The sequence below is a fragment of the Hippopotamus amphibius genome, chromosome 9 (assembly GCF_030028045.1).
Source record: "Hippopotamus amphibius kiboko isolate mHipAmp2 chromosome 9, mHipAmp2.hap2, whole genome shotgun sequence".
NCBI lineage: Eukaryota > Metazoa > Chordata > Mammalia > Artiodactyla > Hippopotamidae > Hippopotamus > Hippopotamus amphibius.
In genome coordinates, this window is record NC_080194.1 from 120349749 (window position 1) to 120371124 (window position 21376).

The following is a 21376-nucleotide window of genomic DNA, read 5'->3' on the forward strand; positions in this document are numbered from 1 at the left end:
TTAGTTTACTCTTCTATAAAAAACGTGATAATAAACTCATATATACAGAATCTAAAAAAAAAAAAGGTACTGATGAACCCAGTGATGGCAAGAATAAGGATGCAGATGCAGAGAATGGACTGGAGGACATGGGGTTGGGGGGGGCGGGGGGTGAAGGGGAAGCTGGGACAAAGTGAGAAAGTAGCATAGACGTAGATACACTACCAAATGTAAAATAGAGAGCTAGTGGGAAGTTGCTGTATAACAAAGGGAGATCAACTCAATGATGGGTGATGCCTTAGAGGACCAGGACAGGGAGGGTGGGAGGGAGTCGCAGGAGGGAGGGGATATGGGGATATATATATAAATACAGCTGATTCACTTTGGTATACCTCAAAAGCTGGTACAAGAGTGTAAAGCAATTATATTCCAATAAAGAGCTAAAAACAAAAAACGTGATAATAACATTCTTCACTTCAGAGAGCTATTATGAAGATTAAATGAGCTGACACAAGTGTAACCCTTAGCAAAATGCCTGGAATATAAATTAGTAATTGATTTGTGCTTGAGCCACTTGACAAAACCATATTAAGACATGAATTTTCAGCATCAATAAAGATCTAAGGCAACTGAATGGTTTGCAGTAGGTTGGCCTGTCACTGAGTACAGCAGACCCACCAACATGTAGCACAGGGATGGGAAAGAACCGGAAGTGGCCTGTGTTGCTCTGCTCCTGCCATTGCTGGGTCCAATTCAGGGTCCTTAGCTTTCAGAGAGATGTTGAAAATTGGAGTCTATCCAGAGAAGGGGGAGCAAACTGTGTTGTCTGAGGAGTAGCAAAATGACCTGAGACCGTCTAGACCAGTAAAGAGAATGACGGTGCCAGTTAACATGCCTTGAGCTCCACCACGTGCTTGGTGCTGTATATGAGGAAAGTACTATTATCATCACATTACACACAAAGAGACCAAGGACCCAGAGAGGCCAGGCAACTTGCGCATGATCACACAGCCTCGTGAGCAGCTGGTGCAAGCTGTGAGGCCAAAACTGAACCTTAGGTCTGCATGACTTCAGAGTCTGTGTTCCTAATCAGGCCAGCATGCTATGCTTCTTCTCTCAGGTGGGCTTTCTGTGGACAGTGGGTTCAAGGTCATGAAACTCTCTTCAGATAAGCATCTGAGCTGCCTTAGAAGGCAGAATCAGGACCAGCGGGTGAAAACTGCATGGGTGTAAATTCCAGCTCCTTATCAGGAAAATCTAATGTGTTTAGTTGCCTGAAAAATGACCCAACTGCCCTGAGAGGTGGTGAGCTACCCATCATTAGGAGTTTTCAAATGGTGGCTAGGAAACTACTTGGCAGGAATGTTCTAGAGAGCATCAGGCTGTTGGGGAAAAAATGGCCTTGAAAGTTCCTTCTATCCCAGCTATCTCAGCCATGTATGATTCCTTCACAGCCTTAAAAAATGTAGGGTTTTTTTTTTTTCTCTTAACTTACTTTTGTTCTGTCTTTACTTGCCCCCGACACCAGAGTATAGGCTCAGTGCAGGAGGAATATCTTTTTTTAAGTGTTGTATCTTTTAAAAAAATTTTTTTAAGTTTACTCTTATATGTCTAGTGCCTACCGCAGAGCTTGGTAACAACACCCAGCATGAACTCAGTAAGGAACTATTGAAAGATCAAAGAAAGAAACTCCAGCCAACAAATAGGCACCCAGTACCATTAAAATTGTTAGCGTTTTCTGCATGTATCATAGGTTAGAGAATCCTTTCCACTTTTGCCAGCTGTGCCATTTTCGGCATTGACATAGCTGACCCCGCTCCACTCCCACCCTCTCTCCTTGCTAGGTGGCCGTCATGCAAGTAGAACTGACTGCCCTCCAACCCCAGCTCATTCAGACCTCTGAGGAGACTGCTAAGATGATGGTGAAAATTGAAGAGGAGACACAAGAAGCTGATGCCAAGAAACTTCTGGTGCAAGCAGATGAAAAAGAAGCCAATGCTGCTGCGGCCATTGCTCAAGGAATCAAGGTATAAAGTGCTGAGAGAGAAGAAAGAGAGCCAGCATTTTCAGGCTTCCTCTATTATCTCACTAGAGCCTAACAGAACCTCGCAGAATGTGCGTGGTCATGCCCACCTTGCAGAGGAAAACAGTGAGGCTTGAAAAGGTGCTTTCCCAGCATCACATAGCTAGTAAATGACACCTGGCTCTCTCCAGGAAGCATTATTGTTTTACAAATACTCTCCATCTTACTCAGAGTCAAGTCCTATAAGCCCCAACAGGATCTAACCTTATCTCATTACTTTCCCCTCATTGACTCTTTTCTGGCCATACAAGCCCCCTAGCTATTCCCCAGACAAACCCAGGCCTGCTCCCATCCCAAGGCCCTTGAACTGGCTGTTCCCTCTGGCTATCTCCTTCACCTGAATCATGTTTTCGCTCAAACTGGCTGGCGTGTCATAGGTGTGGAGTAAATATTTGCCGAATGACAGAATGTTGAACCTAGGTGACCCCATTTGAAGTTAATTCTTGTACCAGAGAAGAATAGTCCTGGGAAGGGCATCAACTATATTTAGATATTAGATGAAAATCTGATTAATATTCATGTTATTTATTTCTCCAAGCACTTTCAAGTATACAATTTGAGTGTCACAGTGACTTTGGACTTACTAATGATAGCCATCAATGTCTGGAAGTCAACAACAGTGAGGTTCAGTGGTAAACTGACTTTGCAGAGCTGCACAGCTAGTTGGTAGGATCAGACTCCAAGGCTCACGGCACTTAGCTGAAGATGCTTGTCCCTGTGTCTCAACTTAGCAGTTAGAAAATTCTTCTGACCATTCTTCAAACAAGAGCTTGAACAAGAAGCAACTGTGTCTCACTTCCAGGTCATGGGACACTTTTTTTGAAAAGGATAGGCCTTCCAGACTGGCTGTTCTCCAGTAAGTCTTGAGATTCCTTGGGTCTAGTCCTGGTCTCAGAATCCCACAATGCATGCCCTGGATAAGAGAGGTTTGCTCACTCACAGTCCTAGTGGTATGAGCAGGAGGCCAATGGAACCATAAAAGACCATAAAAGACAGTGACCACTGAGCACATAATGTAACAGGTGATTTGCCATTCTATGACAAGATGGTAATAAGAGCTACTACTTAAGCACCATTATGGTTTCTTTGGTATTCCTTTATTTAACAAATATTTATTGAACACTTACTTTGTGTTGGCACTTTTCTAGGCAGTGGGGAAACAGGAGTGAATAAGACAAAGTTTCCTCTCTCATAGCGGTTGTGTTCTCCTCTACTTGATTTACATTAACTTTTATCATCCTAACAGCCCTGCAAGGCAAATGGTATCATTCCCAGTTTGCAGATGAGAAAATCATGGCACAAGAACTTAAATGACTTGTCCAAGGTCACACAGCGACAATGTGATTGAATCAGGATTCAAACCCAGAGCTCTCTGATTCCAAAGCCCTTGCATTTAACCATTATTCCAGAAATTACAAAAACTAGCAGGTAGGCAGTATAATACACTATGACATATATAGTATTTCTTTTGATTTGAAATAGTTATCAACTTTTAAAAATCAAAAGATTTCAAGTAAAAATTCTAAATTTTCAGCTTTTCTTAAAAAAAAAAAAATGGGCTCTGGGGCAACATGGGACCTGCATTCCTGGTTGCATTAAATAGGTGCTGCCTCTTGTGTGTTCCAGCTCATCAAAGCCCAGCCAGCCCCACTTGCCACACTCATGTCACTGGCCTGGCCCCTAGAGGCACCTGAATTTGCAACTCTTCCATGGTTCTGTACTAGAATCAGGCATGTCCGGGCTCAGTGTTTGCTCTGTGCCTTCCTAACCTCAAGAGAAAAACATGTAAAGCTTGTGGCATGTGTCCAGCATACGATCGGAGCTTAACAGCCCATGTTAGCTATTCTCCCAAACCATCGTTCTTTACCCTGTACCAAGTGGACTTGCCTGTTTCATAAAGGCCAGTCTCTCGCCACGTGTGGGTATCCTCACACATAGGATTCTGCACTACAGCGTCAGGGGAGAACAGTCACTTGGCTGGAGAAGGAGAGAGGAGACAGGTGACGTCAGGTTTACAAGGAGATGACCCACCACACGCATGCTGGGCAATAACCTGCCACCTCGGGCTTTGGTGTGAAGGGTAAGGTCTAATGCTCTGCCATCCCATCCCCAAGTACTGGGAGCAACATCCTGGAGGTGAGTCAGGAGGGGGAAGAAACTATCATAGGAGGAGAAAATACCTGTGCTTGCTCTGAGTTTTTCTGAGGCTTTTATGTGGACCAGAAATACCCCCACCCAAACCTCTCAGGGATACAGTCCTTCCCCACATGAGGACTGCTGATTTTCTCTACTCTCGTCACACCCCTAGAAATGAGAGAACATAAGAGAGCACCCAGTGTGGTACCTAACGCAGTTCCGAGGCTCTGCAACGGAATGGGATTCGTACTGGGAGTATCAGGAGACTGGCAAAGCGTCAGTCCCCAAACACTTGCTTCCAAGCAAAACGATTTGCTTAAGTTGGCCAATGCTTTTTAAGCTAATGGATCATATATTCCCCCATAATGAGGAAAATAAATGCTGCCAGGAGTACTGCAGAGTCGATTATGTTTCATCAGCAAGCACTGTGCTTCACACCTCAAACACCCCTGCTGCTCTGTGCACTGCGAAGCCACAGGGGTGTTTTTAATTATAATATTTTTTATCATAGAAACAAATGATGTAACAGTAATAACACATACAAAAGAATTTTTAAGAGCTCAACTTTAACACCTTTCCAATTTTCCAAGTTTTCTTCTAGTTCCTCTCTGCACACATGGATAGTTTTGTTATTGCAATCATAGCATAATTGTGATTTGCTTTATGCTTTTTAATTTCCTTAACAGCTTATCGCAAATGTTTTTCCAAAATATCATATGATCATTTTAATAACCATTTTAAGTAGGTGATTCACCCATCAAGCAGCCATTCCCTTTTTGGGCATTGAACTCTGTTCCTTCCTGCCTCGTTTTCGGTGTTTACAGCATATCACCTGGAGTCTTTCAACAGAGCTGTGTGTCAGAATCACCTCTGGGGTTTTAAAAATGCAAATGCCCAGACCCACCCCACCCAGACTGAGTCTCTAGGTGTGGAGCCTGATGATGAAGATGCCCTAAATGCTCCTCAGTGACTCTGATGCAGTCAGGGTTGAGAATCACTGTTAGCGATAATGTTACAATCAGAGGCCTTTTGAGTCACTTGACAAACAAGCTTGCTGGAACCCAGGCCTTACCCTTAGGAAAGAAGCAGGGCTACCAGGCCACTGGGAGGCATAATGCGCATGTGGGCCACTAGCTGTCTGGCACATCATAAGAAAGCGACACGGAACTATCGATAACAGGACACCAGGGGCACCCGGGATGGTTGAAATCTACTGAGAAGCTAGAGCTGTAGCTGAGCTGACACCTGTACTCTCCTCTGCCACCAAATCCTTTCCAAAGCTGGTCATGAGACACGGCAGGGGTCAGCTCCGGTTCTTCCACTTGTCCTGTACCCTGGCACATATCCTAGGGCTGAGGAAGGAGCAAACGGAGCTGCCCCTGGGGCTGAACCATTTTTACCATCCAAAGCGGGACATTCGGTTTTGATATTGGGGACATATAATGTGGCTCATTTGGGGATGGGGGTTAATATAATGAAGCCAAATAAAACATTGCTATAAGTTTACAGGAAAAGCAGGAAATCTAAAATAAAGAATCAATGATAGGGACTTCCCTGGTGGCGCAGTGGTTAAGAATCCACCTGCCAGTGCAGGGGACACGGGTTCGATCCCACATGCCACGGCAACTAAGCCCGTGCACCACAACTACTGAAGCCCTCGCGCCTTAAGCCTGTGCTCCACAACAAGAGAAGCCACTGCAATGAGAAGCCAGAGCACCGCAATGAAGAATAGCCCCTGCTTGCCGCAACAAGAGAGAGCCCGTGTTCAGCAACAAAGACCCAACGCAGCCAAATAAATAAATTAATTTTTAAAAAAATCAATGATATACACATACGTGTATATATACATATGTGCACACACATATGTAAGAAGGTGGAACCTCCTTTGTTTTGTTTGTTTATCACAATAAACATGCAGGACGTAGACTTCAACACATGCTGCTTCTGACATCGTCTTGTGAAGTTTCACTTCAATTATGGCAGTATGATCACTCCCTGGGCTGAGAGACTAACAGAAAATTCAGTGAATGGGGAGCCAGGGGCCCAGGGTTGGAGCTTGGCTCAGTGACTAACCAGCTTTGCGACCTTGGCTAGCTCATTTTACCTCCTGAGACCGCATTTTGTTGTTGTTGTTGTTGTTGTTGTTGTTGTTGGAGGAGGAGGAGGATTTGGTAAGTGAACTGCTAAATACAGTTGTATTTGCAGGGGATCGGGTCCAGCACCCCCCTCCCGGCCCCGGCCCCACAGATACCAAAATCCGCAGGTGCTCAAGCCCCCTACAGTTGGCCCTCTGGATCCATGGTTCCAAATCCACAGATCCAGAGGGCCAACTGTAATTATAAAATCCTAAAATCTTACAATGTTAAGCTTTCCTTTTTAAAAAAAATTGAGATATAATTCACATACCATTAATATTCACATTTTTAAATCATGCCATTCAGAAGTGTTTAGTATATTCACAAAGTTGTACAATCCTCACCACTATCTAATTCTAGAACATTTTCATCACCCAAAAAGAAACCTATACCCATTAGCAGTCACTAGCCACTTCTCCCTCTCCCAGCCCCTGACAACCACTAACCTACTTTCTGCCTCTATAGATTTTCCTTTTATGCACATTTCATGTAAATGGAATCATATAACAGGTAGCATTTTGTGTCTATCTGGCTGCTTTCACTTAGCATAATGTTCTCAAGGTTTATTTGTGTTGTTGCATGAATCACTGCTTCATTTCTTTTTATGGCTGAATAATATTCCATTATATTTGTTTTGTTTTTAAACAAAGAAATAATGGACAAAATATATAGTCTCCTTCTCCCAGAACTCACTACCCAGCTCTAACCTCTATCCCCTCTCCTCATCCTTAAACTCTTGCCCTAAACTCCACCCTGCCCCCAGCTCCATCCCTACCCCACCACTGAGCTACAGTGCATCCCAGACCCTCACCCCATCTCTGACATTCTCCCACCCCTCATGCCTTATTCTTCCCCAAACTTTCCCTAATACCCTTCCAATCTGTCACTCACACCTAAGCTTCATTCTTCACGTCATCTCTCAACCCATCCTTGATCAATGGGTGTGAAGTCACTCACTGCATATATCTCTTGGAAATTTGTTAGAAACCAAAAGCTTGATTTTTTAAGATTGCAAACCAGGTAAATTCTCAAATGTCCAAGGCATCCAAACCATAGTTCCCAAATGCATGTATGCTTCCCTGCTGCCTGTCTGAGCCACCCTCGCCATGAAAATCTCCAGGAGGGGACTCTGTCCTGGAAGGACACTGGGGCGGGCAGCACCTCTTCTCACTTCTGCTGCTTTCTCTAGGACCAGAGCTTGCTTCACCCCCAGTGTGCTGGGCACCAGGCACTCACCCCTTCTGTCCCTGTGCTACCCACAGAACGAATGTGAAGGGGACCTGGCAGAGGCGATGCCGGCACTGGAGGCTGCGCTCGCTGCACTGGACACCCTGAACCCAGCAGACATCTCACTGGTGAAGTCGATGCAGAACCCACCAGGTCCTGTCAAGCTGGTCATGGAAAGCATCTGTGTGATGAAAGGGCTGAGACCAGAGAGGAAGCCGGACCCCAGTGGCAGCGGTAACCCCCTCCAGCACCCCTCCTGACCCAGAGGCCTGCACAGGCTGCACTCCCCTGACAGGAAGGGTGCCGGCACCCCCATTCATCCTGCCCCAGGCCTGCAGGCAGTGTGGTGGTGTCTTGGGGGAAATAAGAAAAGCACCAGCATGTGTGTGCATTCACTTGTGTTTCTTCACCATCCCCTCTCCTCTCTGTTAGTCAGGAAAACGCAGGCATATTTGGGTGAAGCCAAGCTCAGTCAAGGCCCTTGCCTACAAATCATTACAAGAATGAAGGTCATGGAGACGAAAGGACTGATAGGGAGCAAACACACAAAGTAGTGTGTGGGTGAGAGGGAGAGAGAGAAATAGAAAAATCTAGAGAGAGAAAGATAAAGGAGAAACAAAGAAAAAGAAAAAGACACTGAAAGAGCTAAGCAGAGAAAAAAAAGATAGAGAATGAGACAGAGACAGAGATGGAGAGAAAGAGATTGAGGCTGAGAAAGAGACGGAGGCTGAGAAGGAAACGGAGACAGACCCGGACACCTAGGTGTCTGCACATGCGTGCAATAGACATGAAGAGATTGTGAACAGGGAGAGACATGTCGGCAGGGAAAGAAATCAGGAGGGAGAAAGACAAATGGGGAGGGTGGGAGGTGAATAAGGGAGGGGGAGACTCTTAACAATGTCAGATACAGAGAGACAGAAAGAGAAAGATATGGGCAGGAGAGAGAAACAAAAACAGGCTGAGAGACAGAAAAGCTGAAAGTGAGAAATGGAGACAGAGACGCCCCAGAGACACAGAGACATACAAAAATAGAGAGTGGGAAGAAAAGAGACCAGAAAGAAGAGAGACAGAGATAGGCACACAAAGACACACAGAGAGAGAACAGGACAGGTTGGGGGGACGGGGCTGCGGGGGCGGGAGGGGGTGGAGGGTGAGGTGGGGCATGAGCTACTGGTGAAGGATTAGAGGGAGGGAGACAGGGGCAAAGGAGGAAAAGACTGACACTGAGGGGCCTGAGGAAGGCGAGGATACAGAAACTTAGAAGAGGGGAGAAAAGAATAGGGGAGGGAGAGAGGAAAGCTTGTGTAATCGAACCTAGAAGCATGAGTAGGCAAAAATTCATTCTTAAGATTCAAATCAGATGTAGGATCTTGCATTAAAACCAGTGTCTTAGAACTGAACAAGGACTTTCAAAACCATCTCAGTGGTATTTCTTGCCTTTTGAATCCTTGTATCCTTCAAACAGTCCTGCTGTTCCTCCATTCCTTCTGAAATGTTAGAAATTTCTGATCCCTCATTTGGGAGACTCTGGCTTCTGCTTCCCATTGATTAGCATTCCCTCTTCCTTGGCTGGTTTCAGGCCAAAAACCACATGAAGAAATGCAGAGGTGATCAGGACAAGCAGGGAGTGGGTGTTAACAGGAGACTCCTCTAGGGAAGCGGCGGAGGTATAATCTGGCTGCACCCTGGAATCACCCGGGAGCTTAAAGAATGCGAACGCCCCTGCCGCCACTCCTAGAGATTCTTATTCCTTTGGTCTAGGGTGTGGCCTGAGCATCAGTACTTTTCTTAAAGCTCCCAGGTGATTCTAAGCCGGGATTGAGAACTACTGAGATAGGCAAAGCATGGCCACGTCACAAAAGTCAGTTCTCTTCTCGGATCATTGATGGTGGGCACGGGATGCATCACACACCTTTCTTATTTTAAAATTGAAGTGAACTTTTTGTCTTATTCACGTAACCCACAGAATTTAGCCAGTACATTGGGATGGCGCAAGAGAGCAATTGAATTAGTTTTGGGTACCTTGAATTTAAACAAAGCAAATCGTTTCCTAGAATGCAAACAAAAACTTTCATGGGAAATATTTGTTTGGTGTCTAAGCTTGCTTTAGGAATAGGACATACTTGACCTGTTGTACCTAATATGATATTTCAAGTACAACTTTTTTTGATGAGTCTGAGCTTGGCAAGGGTTTATCATTTCTTGAGTCAAAAAGAATCTGACTGTTTTCCAACACATTAACAAAAGGATCACTGCCCTGGGATGGGATCGGGGCTCACTCATTTACTAGTCAGCATGAGGGGTGCAGAGGTGAATAAGGGCTCTGCTTCATTTCTGAACAGGCCAAGGACAGCCTTCTGTTTGGTTGCAAGTCTGTATGCTGCCTCCCCCACTCTCAGTCTTTCTCTGGAGACTGCCTCACTCACTTACTCACTCACTCACTCACTCACTAGAAGGACTGATTCATCACAAGGACAACGTCATGTGCTCCATCCAACCCACCTCCCATATTTGAAAAAGAATATTTAAAACACATACCCATGGACCCAGTTGCCCTGTTCATCTGTGACTGGGATAAGGGGCAACATTCATTCAGTGCATATTGAAAGCTGCTCATCAGGCACAGTGCCAGACTGTATTAAACACTGAAGGAGCGTACAACTTTTTTTAAATGTATAGTTGATTTATTATATTATATTAATTTCACGTGTACAGCATAGTGACTCAAAATTATTATAGATTATACATCATTTAAAGTTGTTGTAAAATATTGACTTTACTCCCTGTGTTATATAATATATGCTTGCAGCTTACTTACTTTATCCATAGTAGTTTGTACCTCATAGTCCTCTACCCCTATATTGCCCCTTCCTCTTCCCTCTCCCCACTGATAACCACTACTTTGTTCTCTATATCTGTGAATCTGTTTCTGTTTTGCTATATTCATGAATTTGTTTTATTTTTAGATTCGGCATGTAAGTGATAACATAAAGTACTTGTCTTTCTCTGTTGCACTTATTTCACTAAGCCTAATAGCCTCCAGAGTCATCCATGTTGCTCATGGCGGTTTTTCATTCTTTTTTAGGCTGAGTAATATTCCATTGTGTATATGTACACCATATCTGCTTAATCCCATCATCTCTTGATGGGCACTTGAGTTGTTTCCATATCTTGGCTATTGTAAGTAATACTGCCATGAACCTTGGGGTGCATGTATCTTTTTGAATTACTGTTTCTGTTTTTTCCAGATATATACCCAGGAGTGGAATTGCTGGATCAATTTTTAGTTTTTTGAGGAAACTCCTTACTGTTTTCCATATTGGCTGCATCAATTTACATTCCCACCAGTGTATTTGAGGTTTCCGTTTTCTCCACATCCTCTCCAACATTTGTTATTTGTGGTCTTTTTGATGATAACCATTCTGACAGGGGTGATGTGATTCCTCATTGTGGTTTTGATTTGTATTTCTCTAATAATTAGAGATGTTGAGCATCCTTTCAGTGCCTGTTAGCCATCTGTATGCCTACTTGGGAAAAATGTCTATTCAAGTCTTCTGTCCATTTTTTGATTGGATTGTTTTGGTTTTTTTTAATATGGAGTTTTATGAACTGTTTATATATGTTGGATATTAACCCCTTATCGGTCATATCATTTACAAATATTTTCTCCCATTCAGTAGTTTGTCTTTCCGTTTTGTCCATGGTTTCCTTTGCTATGCAAAAGCTTTCAAGTTTCATTAGGTGCCATTTGTTTAGTTTTGCTTTTGTTTCCTTTGCCTTAGGAGATGAATCCAAAAAAATATTGCTATGATTTATTTCAAAGAGTGTTCTGCCTATGTTTTCTTCTAGGAGTTTTATGGTTTCCAGTCCTATATTTAGTTTTTAATCCATCTTGAGTTTATTTTTGTATGTCATGTGAGAAAATGTTCTAATGTCATTCTTTACATGTAGTTGTCCACCACTTATTGAAGAGACTGCCTTTTCCCCATTGTATATTCTTCTCTCCTGTGTCATAGACTAATTGACCATAAGTGAGTGTGTTTATTTCTGGGCTCTCTGTTCTGTTCCATTGATCTTTGTATCTGTTTTGTTGTTGTTGTTGTTGTTGTTTGTTTTCAGGGTTTTGTTTTTTTTTTTTTTTTGTATCAGTACCATACTGTTTTGATTACTGTAGCTTTGTAATGTAGTCTGAAGTCAAGGCCCATGATACCTTCAGCTATGTTGTTTTTTCTCAAGATTGATTTGGCTATTCAGGATCTTCTGTGGTTCTATATACATTTTAGGATTGTTCTAGTACATTTTTTGGTATTTTGATAGGTTTTTGTATTAAATTGGTAGATTGCTTTGGGAAATATGGACATTTTAACAATATTAATTCTTCCAATCCATGAACATGGGCTATCTTTCCATTTATATGTATCGTCTTCAGTTTCCTTCATCAGTGCTTTATAGGTTTCAGAGTATAGGCCTTTTACCTCCTTGGTTAAGTTTATTCCTAAGTATTTTATTCTTTTTGACATGATTTTAATGAGATTGTTTTCTTGCTTTCTTTTCCATTATTAATGTATAGAAAAACAACAGATTTCTGTATATTAATCTTGTATCCTGCAACATTACTGAATTCATTTATCAGTTATTTATCAATTAAATTTAATTTATCAGTTAAAATTATTATTTTTCTTGGAGACCTTAAGGTTTTCTATATATAGTATCATGTCATCTGGAAATAGTGATGGTTTTCCTTCTTTCCTTCCAATTTGGATGCCTTTTATTTCTTTTCTTTGTCTGATTGCTGTGGCTAGGACTTCCAATACTATGTTAAATAGAAGTGGCCAGAGTGGGCAACTTTGCCTTGTTCCTGATTTTAGAGGAAAAGCTTTCAGCTTTTCACCATTGAGTATGACATTAGCCGTGGGTTTGTCATAAATGGCCTTAATTATGTCAAGATATGTTACCTCTATACCACAATTTTGATGAGCATTTTTAATCATGAATAAATATTGCGTTTTGTCAAATACTTTTTCAGCATCTATTGAGATGATCATGTGATTTTATCTTTCCTTTGGTTAATGTGGTGTATAACATTGGTTGATTTGTGGATATTGAACCATCCTTTCATCCCTGGAATAAATCCCACTTTATCATGGTGTATGATCCTTTTTATATATTTATATGTTTGGTAGAATTCCCCTGTGAAGCCAACCAGTCCTGGACTTTTGTTTGCTGGGAGTTTTTTGATTGATTACCAATTTGATTTCACAGCTAGTGATCAGTCTTTTCATATTGTCAATTTATTCCTAATTCAGTCTTTTTTTGTTGTTGTTGTTGTTGCTCAAATTTATTTATTTATTTATTTATTTATTGCTCATTTGTGTCTTTTTTTTTTTTTTTTTTTTTGAATATACAGATTTATATTCTTTTTTTTTTTTTTGGGGGGGGGTACACCAAGTTCAATCAACTGTTTTTATACACATATCCCCATATTCCCTCCCTTCCTTGACGCCCCTGCCTCGAGTCCCCCCCACCCTCCCTGCCCCAGTCCTCTAAGGCATCTTCCATCCTCGAGTTGGACTCCCTTTGTTATACAGCAACTTCCCACTGACTATCTATTTTACAGTTGGTAGTATATATATGTCTGTGCTACTCTCTCGCTTCGTCTCAGTTTCCCCTTCACCCCCCGCCCCCTCCCATACCTCGAGTTCTCCAGTCCATTCTCTGTATCTGCTTCCTTGTTCTTGTCACTGAGTTCATCAGTACCATTTTTAGATTCCGTATATGTGAGTTAGCATACAATATTTGTCCTTCTCTTTCTGACTTACTTCACTCTGTATGACAGATTGTAGTTCTATCCACCTCATTACATATAGCTCCATCTCATCCCTTTTTATAGCTGAGTAATATTCCATTGTATATATATGCCCCATCTTCTTTATCCATTCATTTGTTGCTGGGCATTTAGGTTGCTTCCATGTCCTGGCTATTATAAATAGTGCTGCAATAAACATTATGGTACAAGTTTCTTTTGGGATTATGGTTTTCTTTGGGTATATGCCCAGGAGTGGGATGACTGGATCATATGGTAGTTCTATTTGTAGTTTTTTAAGGAACCTCCAAATTGTTTTCCATAGTGGCTGTACCAATTTACAGTCCCACCAACAGTGCAGGAGAGTTCCCCTAATTCAGTCTTAAATGATTGTATGTTTCTAGAAATGTATCCATTTCTTCTAGGTTGCCCCGTTTGTTGGCATGTAATTGTTCACAGTATTCTTTTATGATGGTTTGTGTTTCCGTAATATCTGTTATTTCTCCTCCTTCATTTCTTATTTTGTTTATTTTCATCCTCTTTTTTTTTTTTGTGATGAGCCTGAGTAAAGGCTTATCATTTTTGTTTCTCTTTTCAAAAAAAAAGCTCTTTATTTCATTGATCTTTTATATTTTTTAATCTCTATTTTATTTATTTTTTTCTGATCTCTATTATTTCCTTCCTTCTGCTGACTTTGGTCTTTTTTTGTTCTTTTTATAACTCCTTTAGTTGGCAGATTAGGTTGTTTATTTGAGATTTTTCTTGTTTCTTGAGGTAGGCCTGTATCACTATAAACTTCCTTCTTAGAGCTGCTTTTTCTTTGTCCCATAGATTTTGGAAAGTTGTTTTTATTTTCATTTGTCTCAAGGTATTTTCTGACTCCTGCTTTGATTTCTTCATTGACCAACTGGTTTTTAGTAGTATATTGTTTAGTCTCCACCTGTTTGTGTTTTTACCATTTTTCTTCCTGTAATTGTGTTCTAGTTTCATATGTTGTGATCAGAAAAAAAATGCTTGATATAATTTCTAGCCTCTTAAATTTGTTGAGACTTGTTTTGTGGCCTACCATGTGATCTATTCTGGAGAACATTCCATGTGCACTTGAAAAGAATGTGTATTCTGTTGGTTTTGGATGGAGTTTCCTGTAGGTATCTGTTAAGTTCAATTGGTCTAATACATCATTTAAGACCACTGTTTCTGTATTGATTTTCTGCCTGGATGATCTGTCTAATGATGTAAATAGGGTGTTATTAACGTCCCCTACTATTATTGTATTATTGTTAATTTCTCCCCTCTGTTAATATTTGCTTTATATATTTGGGTGCTCTTATATTATGTGTACATATGTTAACAGATGTTATATCTTCTTGTATGGATCCCTTTATCATTATTTAATGCTCTTCTTTGTCTTTTGTTATGGACTTTGTTTTAAAGTCATTTTGTCTGATATGAGTATTGCTACCCCATTATCTTTTCATTTTCATTTGTGTGAAATATCTTTTTTATCCTCTCACTTTCAGTCTGTGTGTCTTTAGCTCTAAAGTGAGTCTCTTATAAGCAGCAGTCTTGTTTTTTTAATCCAATCATCCATTCTATGTCTTTGGATTGGAGCATTTAGCCCATTGACATTTAAAGTGATTATTGATAGGTATGTACTTATTGCCATTTTGTTACTTCTTTTCTGGTTGTTTTTGTAATTCTTCTGAATACTTTTCTTCGTTTAGTCTCTATCCTTGTGGTTCAATCATTGTCTTTAGTCTCATGTGGTGTTGCTTTCTCTCTATTTTTTGTATATCTATTGCAGATTTTGATTTGTGTTTACTGTGGGGGTCATATGTGTTGACCTATAATTGCATCGACTTTCTTAAACTGATAGTCATTTAAGTGTGAAAATGTTCTAAAAGATCTATATTTTTTTACTCCCCTCCCCCATGTTTTGTGTTTTTGATGTCATATTTTACATCTTCATGTTTATCCCTTAACTGTTTATTGTAGTTATAGTTGATTAAACAATTTTTATCTTTTAATCTTAATACTAGCTTATTTAAGTGATTGATCCACAGCTTTTACTATATATTTGTGTTTACTAGTGGGATTTTCCCTTTCCTATAAAATCTTACTTCTTGTTATAGCCTTTTCTTTTACACTTAAAGAAGACACTTTAACATTTCTTTTAGGTTTGTCTAGTATTGATGAACTCTTAGGTTTTGCTTGTCTGAGTTGTTCTCTATCTCTCCTTCAATTCTGAATGATAATCTTGCTGGTACAGTATCCTGGGTTGTAGGGTTTACCTTTAAGCATTTTAAATATATCATTTCACTGCCTCTGGCTTACAAAGTTTCAGAAGAAAAATCAGTTGATAGCCTTATGGGGGTTCCCTTGTATGTGACTCTGTTTTTCTCTTGCTGCCTTTAGAATTTTCTCTTTGTCTTTAATTTTTGCGATTTTAATTATGATATGTGTTGGCATGGTCTCTTTGGGTTCACCTTGTTTGGAACTCTCTGTTATTCCTGGATCTGGATATCTGTTTCCTTCTTCATGTTCAAGAAGTTTTCAGCCATGATTTTATCCAATACGTTTTGACCCTTTCTCTCTCTTTTCATCTTCTGGAACCCCTATAATGCAAATATTGGCACATTTAATGTTATTCCAGAGATGTCATACATTGTTTTCTATTTTTTTTCTTATTTGTCTTTCTTTCTGCTATTCTGATGGGGTGATATCCATTTTTCTATCTTCCAGATCACTAATTTGTTCCTCTGTATCACCTAGTCTGGTATTAATTCCTTCCACTGTGTTTTTCATTTCAGTTATTGTATTCTTAGCTCTGATTGGTTCTTCTTTATATTTTCTAGTACCTTGTTAAAATTTTCACTGTGTTTATTTATTCTTTCCCCAAGTTCAGTTAGCATTCTTATTACTAATGCTTTGAACTCTTTATCTGGTAAATTATTTATTTCTGTTTCATTAGTTGTTTTTTGGGGGTTTTTTCTTGTTCTTTTGTTTCAGAAGTATTCCTCTGTCTTCTCATTTTGTTTAACTGTCTCTGTCTCTATGAAATTACATGAAACAGTTACCTACCCCAGTCTTGAAGGAGTATCCTTGTGTGGGAGTGTCCCTATGTAGTCTATGTGTGCCCAGTAGATTTGGTGGGAGAGCTGAATCTGAAGTGAGCATTGGTCACATCTTTTCCCAGGGTCTGCTGGCAGCTATCACTTTGGTGGAAAGCAGGCTTGAAATGGAGGGGCTAGAGCCAGAGCCAGGTGTGAGATGGAGCTTCTCTTATGCTCAGTGGTCATTACCACTCCATGGCAGCAGGTCAGGTCCCATGGTGCTAGAGCTGAATCCCTGTGGGTTGGGTCCAAGCCAGTTCCATTCTCTGTAAATGTGTGTTTTCCCCCTCCCAGCAATGGCATCTTTATCCCAGAGGGGAGCAGTTCTGGAACACAGTAAGACAGAGCAGGCACCCTGTACAGAGCTCCAGACAGCTCCTGGTCCACTGCCTCCATGAGCTCCAGCAATGGTTGCCCTCATCCCATTCAGATGCAGTGTCAGGTCCAGGCCAGCTCTGTCCCCTCTCCCATCCCCCATACAAGTGCACACTCTCCTCAGCAATGGAAGCCTTTGCCCTAGTGGGGAGCTGCACCGGAGCTAGAGGGGCTGGAGCAGGCACTTAGCATGGCCTGGGCACGTACTGGGGCAGTGGTTGGAGGCTGATCAGAGCCCCAGGCAGTTTCAATCTGCTTCCTTCAACTTGTTCCCGGGAGTAAGCAAGCTTGTGTGTGCTCTTCACACACGAGTGAAGTCTCATTTTGTCCTATGAGTCCCACTGGTTTTCAAATCAGCTAAAAGAATTTATCTTCCTGGTGTCAGACCCCAGGGCTGGGGTGCCCAATATGTGCTTGAACTCCTCACTCCCAAGGAGGATCTCCAAGCCTGTGATATCACCTCCTCCTCTGCTTCTTCTCCTAGGGGCACAAGTCCCAACCTGATTGCTTCACCTCCCTTCCTACCCAACTCCATGTGGATCTTTGTTTACAGCCTTGATTGTAGAAGTGTCTTTCTGCCAGTCTCCAGTTGGCTTTCAGTGAGATTGGTTCCACGTGTAGATATATTTTTGATACTACTAGTACTATTAAAACTAAACCAAAAAAAAAAAATCAGATTGTCATCAGTGATATAAAGGGAATGGATGTTCTAGCCTCTGAGATAAAAGAAAATGCTCCATAGAGAGGTGGTTTTTAAAGTGAGCCTGAAGTCTGGTCAGGAGCCAGCTAGATGCCATTTACAGCCTAGGTGAAGAGCTCATGGTAGGAAAGCACTTTGGATCATCAAGGAGTTGAAGGAAGGGTCTTATGACTGAAGACCAAGAAGCAAGGCAAAGATGAGGTGGATAAGGTTGGTGGGCCACCCAGACCATGATAAGGACCTTGGGCTTTTTTTTTTTTTTAAGATTTTATTTTTTCAGGGCAATTTTAAGTTCACAGCAAAATTGAGTTGAAGATACAGAGATTTCTCATATACCCCCTACTCCCATACATGCATAGCTTCCCCTATTATCAACATCCCCCAGCAGAGTGGTATGTTTGTTACAGTTGATGAATCTACATGGACACATCATTATCATCCAAAGTCTATAGTTTACATTGGTATTCACTCTTTGTTTTATACATTCTACAGGTTTGGGCAAATATGTAATGACATGTATCCATCATTATGGTATCATACAGAGTATTCGCTGCCTAAAAATCCTCTGTAGGACCTTGGATTTCTTCCTTTCTTTTTTTTTTTTTTTTTTTTTGGCAGATATGAGGAGTAGTCACTGCACGGCTGTAAGTTTCAGGCATAATGTCTTAATAATAGTCTTATCTGTTTTTTTGTCCCAAATAGGTAAAATGATAGAAGATTACTGGGGGGTATCAAGAAAGATTCTCGGAGATCTGAAATTCTTAGAGAGTCTTAAGACATATGACAAAGACAACATCCCCACATTGATCATGAAGCGGATCCGGGAAAGGTTTATCGATCACCCAGATTTCCAGCCGGCCATCATTAAAAATGTGTCATCTGCGTGTGAGGGTCTGTGCAAGTGGGTAAGGGCCATGGAGGTCTACGATCGCGTGGCCAAAGTGGTGGCTCCCAAAAGGGAGCGGCTGAAGGAGGCTGAGGGGAAGCTAGACATACAGATGCAAAAACTGAACCAGAAGCGAGCAGAGCTGAAGCTGGTGGAAGACCGCCTCCAGGCCCTGAACGATGACTTTGAAGAGATGAATACCAAGAAAAAGACATTAGAGGGAAACATTGAAATCTGCTCCCAAAAGTTGATCAGGGCAGAAAAACTGATCAATGGTCTTGGGGGAGAGAAGGACAGATGGACAGAAGCTGCCCGGCAGCTGGGTATCCGCTATACTAATCTGACAGGGGATGTGTTGTTGTCCTCTGGGACCATGGCTTACCTGGGGGCCTTTACTGTGGATTATCGGGCTGAGTGCCAGAAGCAGTGGTTGGCCCAATGTAAGGACAAGGTCATCCCCGGCTCCAGTGACTTCAGTCTTAGCAATACGTTAGGAGACCCTGTAAAAATTCGTGCCTGGCAGATTGCTGGGCTTCCCATTGACTCCTTCTCCGTTGACAATGGCATCATTGTATCCAATTCCAGACGCTGGGCCTTAATGATTGACCCTCAGGGGCAGGCCAACAAGTGGATCAAGAATATGGAGAAAGCAAATAGGCTGTCAGTCATCAAGTTCTCAGATAGCAACTATGTGAGGACGCTAGAACATGCTTTGCAGTTTGGTACCCCTGTCTTACTAGAAAACGTTGGGGAAGAGCTGGATGCCTTTATTGAACCTATCTTGCTCAAGTCCACATTCAGACAGCAAGGGGTTGAGTACATGAGGCTTGGTGAAAACATCATTGAATACTCCAGGGATTTTAAGTTATACATCACAACCCGTTTGAGGAACCCACATTATCTGCCTGAAGTTGCCATGAAAGTCTGTCTCCTCAACTTTATGATCACCCCCTTGGGCCTCCAAGATCAACTCCTTGGCATCGTGGCTGCCAAGGAGAAGCCAGAACTGGAAGAGAAAAAGAACAAGTTGATTGTGGAAAGTGCCAAAAACAAGAAGCAGCTAAAGGAAATTGAAGATAAGATCTTGGAAGTCCTTTCCCTTTCTGAGGGCAACATCCTGGAGGATGAGACTGCCATCAAAATTTTGTCCTCCTCGAAACTGCTTTCTGAAGAAATCTCTGAGAAACAGGAAATTGCTTCAATGACAGAAATGCAGATTGATGAGACTCGGATGGGCTACAAGCCAGTGGCTGTCCACTCTGCCACCATCTTCTTCTGTATCTCTGACCTGGCCCACATCGAACCCATGTACCAGTACTCCCTGACATGGTTCATAAACCTCTACATGCACTCCCTGGCCCACAGCAGGAAGAGCGAGGAACTAGAGCTACGAATTGAGTACATCATTGAACATTTCACCCTAAGCATCTACAACAATGTCTGCCGCTCTCTCTTTGAGAAGGACAAGCTGCTTTTCTCCTTCCTCTTGACGATAGGCATCATGAAAGAGAAAAAGCAAATTAACGAGGAAATTTGGTACTTCCTTCTAACTGGTGGCGTTGCCCTGGACAACCCCTTCCCCAACCCAGTTTCTGAATGGCTGTCTGAGAAGGCGTGGGCAGAAGTGGTTCGTGCATCCACATTGCCAAAATTGAAAGGCCTCATGGAACATTTGGAACAAAATGCTAATGAGTGGAAGCTCATCTATGACTCAGCCTGGCCCCATGAAGAGACGTTCCCTGGATCTTGGAAGTTTCTTCAAGGTTTGGAGAGGATGGTGATCCTCCGATGTTTGCGGCCTGACAAAATGATTCCAGCCATTCGGGAGTTCATTGCTGAACACATGGGAAACGTATACATTGAAGCCCCTACGTTTGATCTCCAGGGGTCCTACAACGATTCCAATTGCTGCGCACCATTGATATTTGTGTTGTCTCCAGGCGCAGACCCAATGGCAGGTAAGGACAGAATGTTGTGTAAGGAATAAATAGTAAAAGCCTAGAGTGTGTGGACAGATGACAATAGCATGTCCCTTACAACAGGAATCTCAAACTCAGATGGCTTGGAGGGTCAAGCCGTTAACAGACTAAGGCAGGGCTGGGGCAACATAAGGCTTCTTTTCCTGTCTAAAGGGGGCAGCTGCTACTCAGCTGTCATGCATTGTGCCATCTGATAGTGTGATCTCAGGATGACCAGATCATCTGCTTTTTGAAGAGAAACCAGAAAGGTAGAAATCACCCATTTTTAAATCTTGATAACTCATTCAAATTTTTTCTTAAAAACTTCATGAGGGTTAAGACAGGGCTAGATTTAGCCTCATGACTGCTAGTTTATCACCTTTTTCTCAGACTATTGCTTCTCTCAGGTATGCTTTTTCCTTTTCTTTAAATTTTTTGAATAATTAATGTGGCATGTAGTAAAATAAAAAAATCAAATAATGCAAAAAGTATAAGACTGTGGCTCCATTTTGTCCCCTAAAGGGACATTTGGCAAAGTGGGGGAACATTTTTGTTGTCACAACTAAGGGGTGCTACTGGCATCTGGTAGATAGAAGCAAAGGATGCTGCTAAATATCCTACAATGCCCAGGACAGCCCCCACAACAAAGGATTATCCCGCCCAAAATGTAAATAGTATTGGGGTTGAGAAACCCAGGTATAGAGTGAAAGTACATCTTCCCCCTAACCTCTTAGAGATAACTGCTACTACCGGTTTGTGTATCTTTCCAGAAAGTGTCTGTGCATATAAAAGGGTGTGAGTTGTTGACAGGAATAGATTAGTTTTCTGTTCTGTTGGGGGGATCTTAAAGCTTTAGTTTTCTCAGTTGCTGAATGAAGAAAGAATACCAGAAATACAGATGACATGGTTGGCAGTTCTGGGAAAGCTGAGGAATTTGACATGTATGGTGACCAGTTAGAAAGCCAGCACCCCTGCTCCTCA

At 41.8% G+C, this 21376-nt stretch overlaps 1 protein-coding gene across 1 annotated transcript in view; it reads left to right on the forward strand.

Moving 5' to 3' along the window:
• Nucleotides 1-21376, forward strand: part of DNAH3 (dynein axonemal heavy chain 3) — a 200660-nt gene that overhangs the window by 151848 nt on the left and 27436 nt on the right. Inside the window, exons 50-52 of the mRNA XM_057749021.1 lie at nt 1824-2006; nt 7596-7794; nt 18254-20395. Coding sequence (XP_057605004.1) covers nt 1824-2006; nt 7596-7794; nt 18254-20395 — 2524 coding nt within the window. The remainder of the gene's footprint in view (nt 1-1823; nt 2007-7595; nt 7795-18253; nt 20396-21376) is intronic.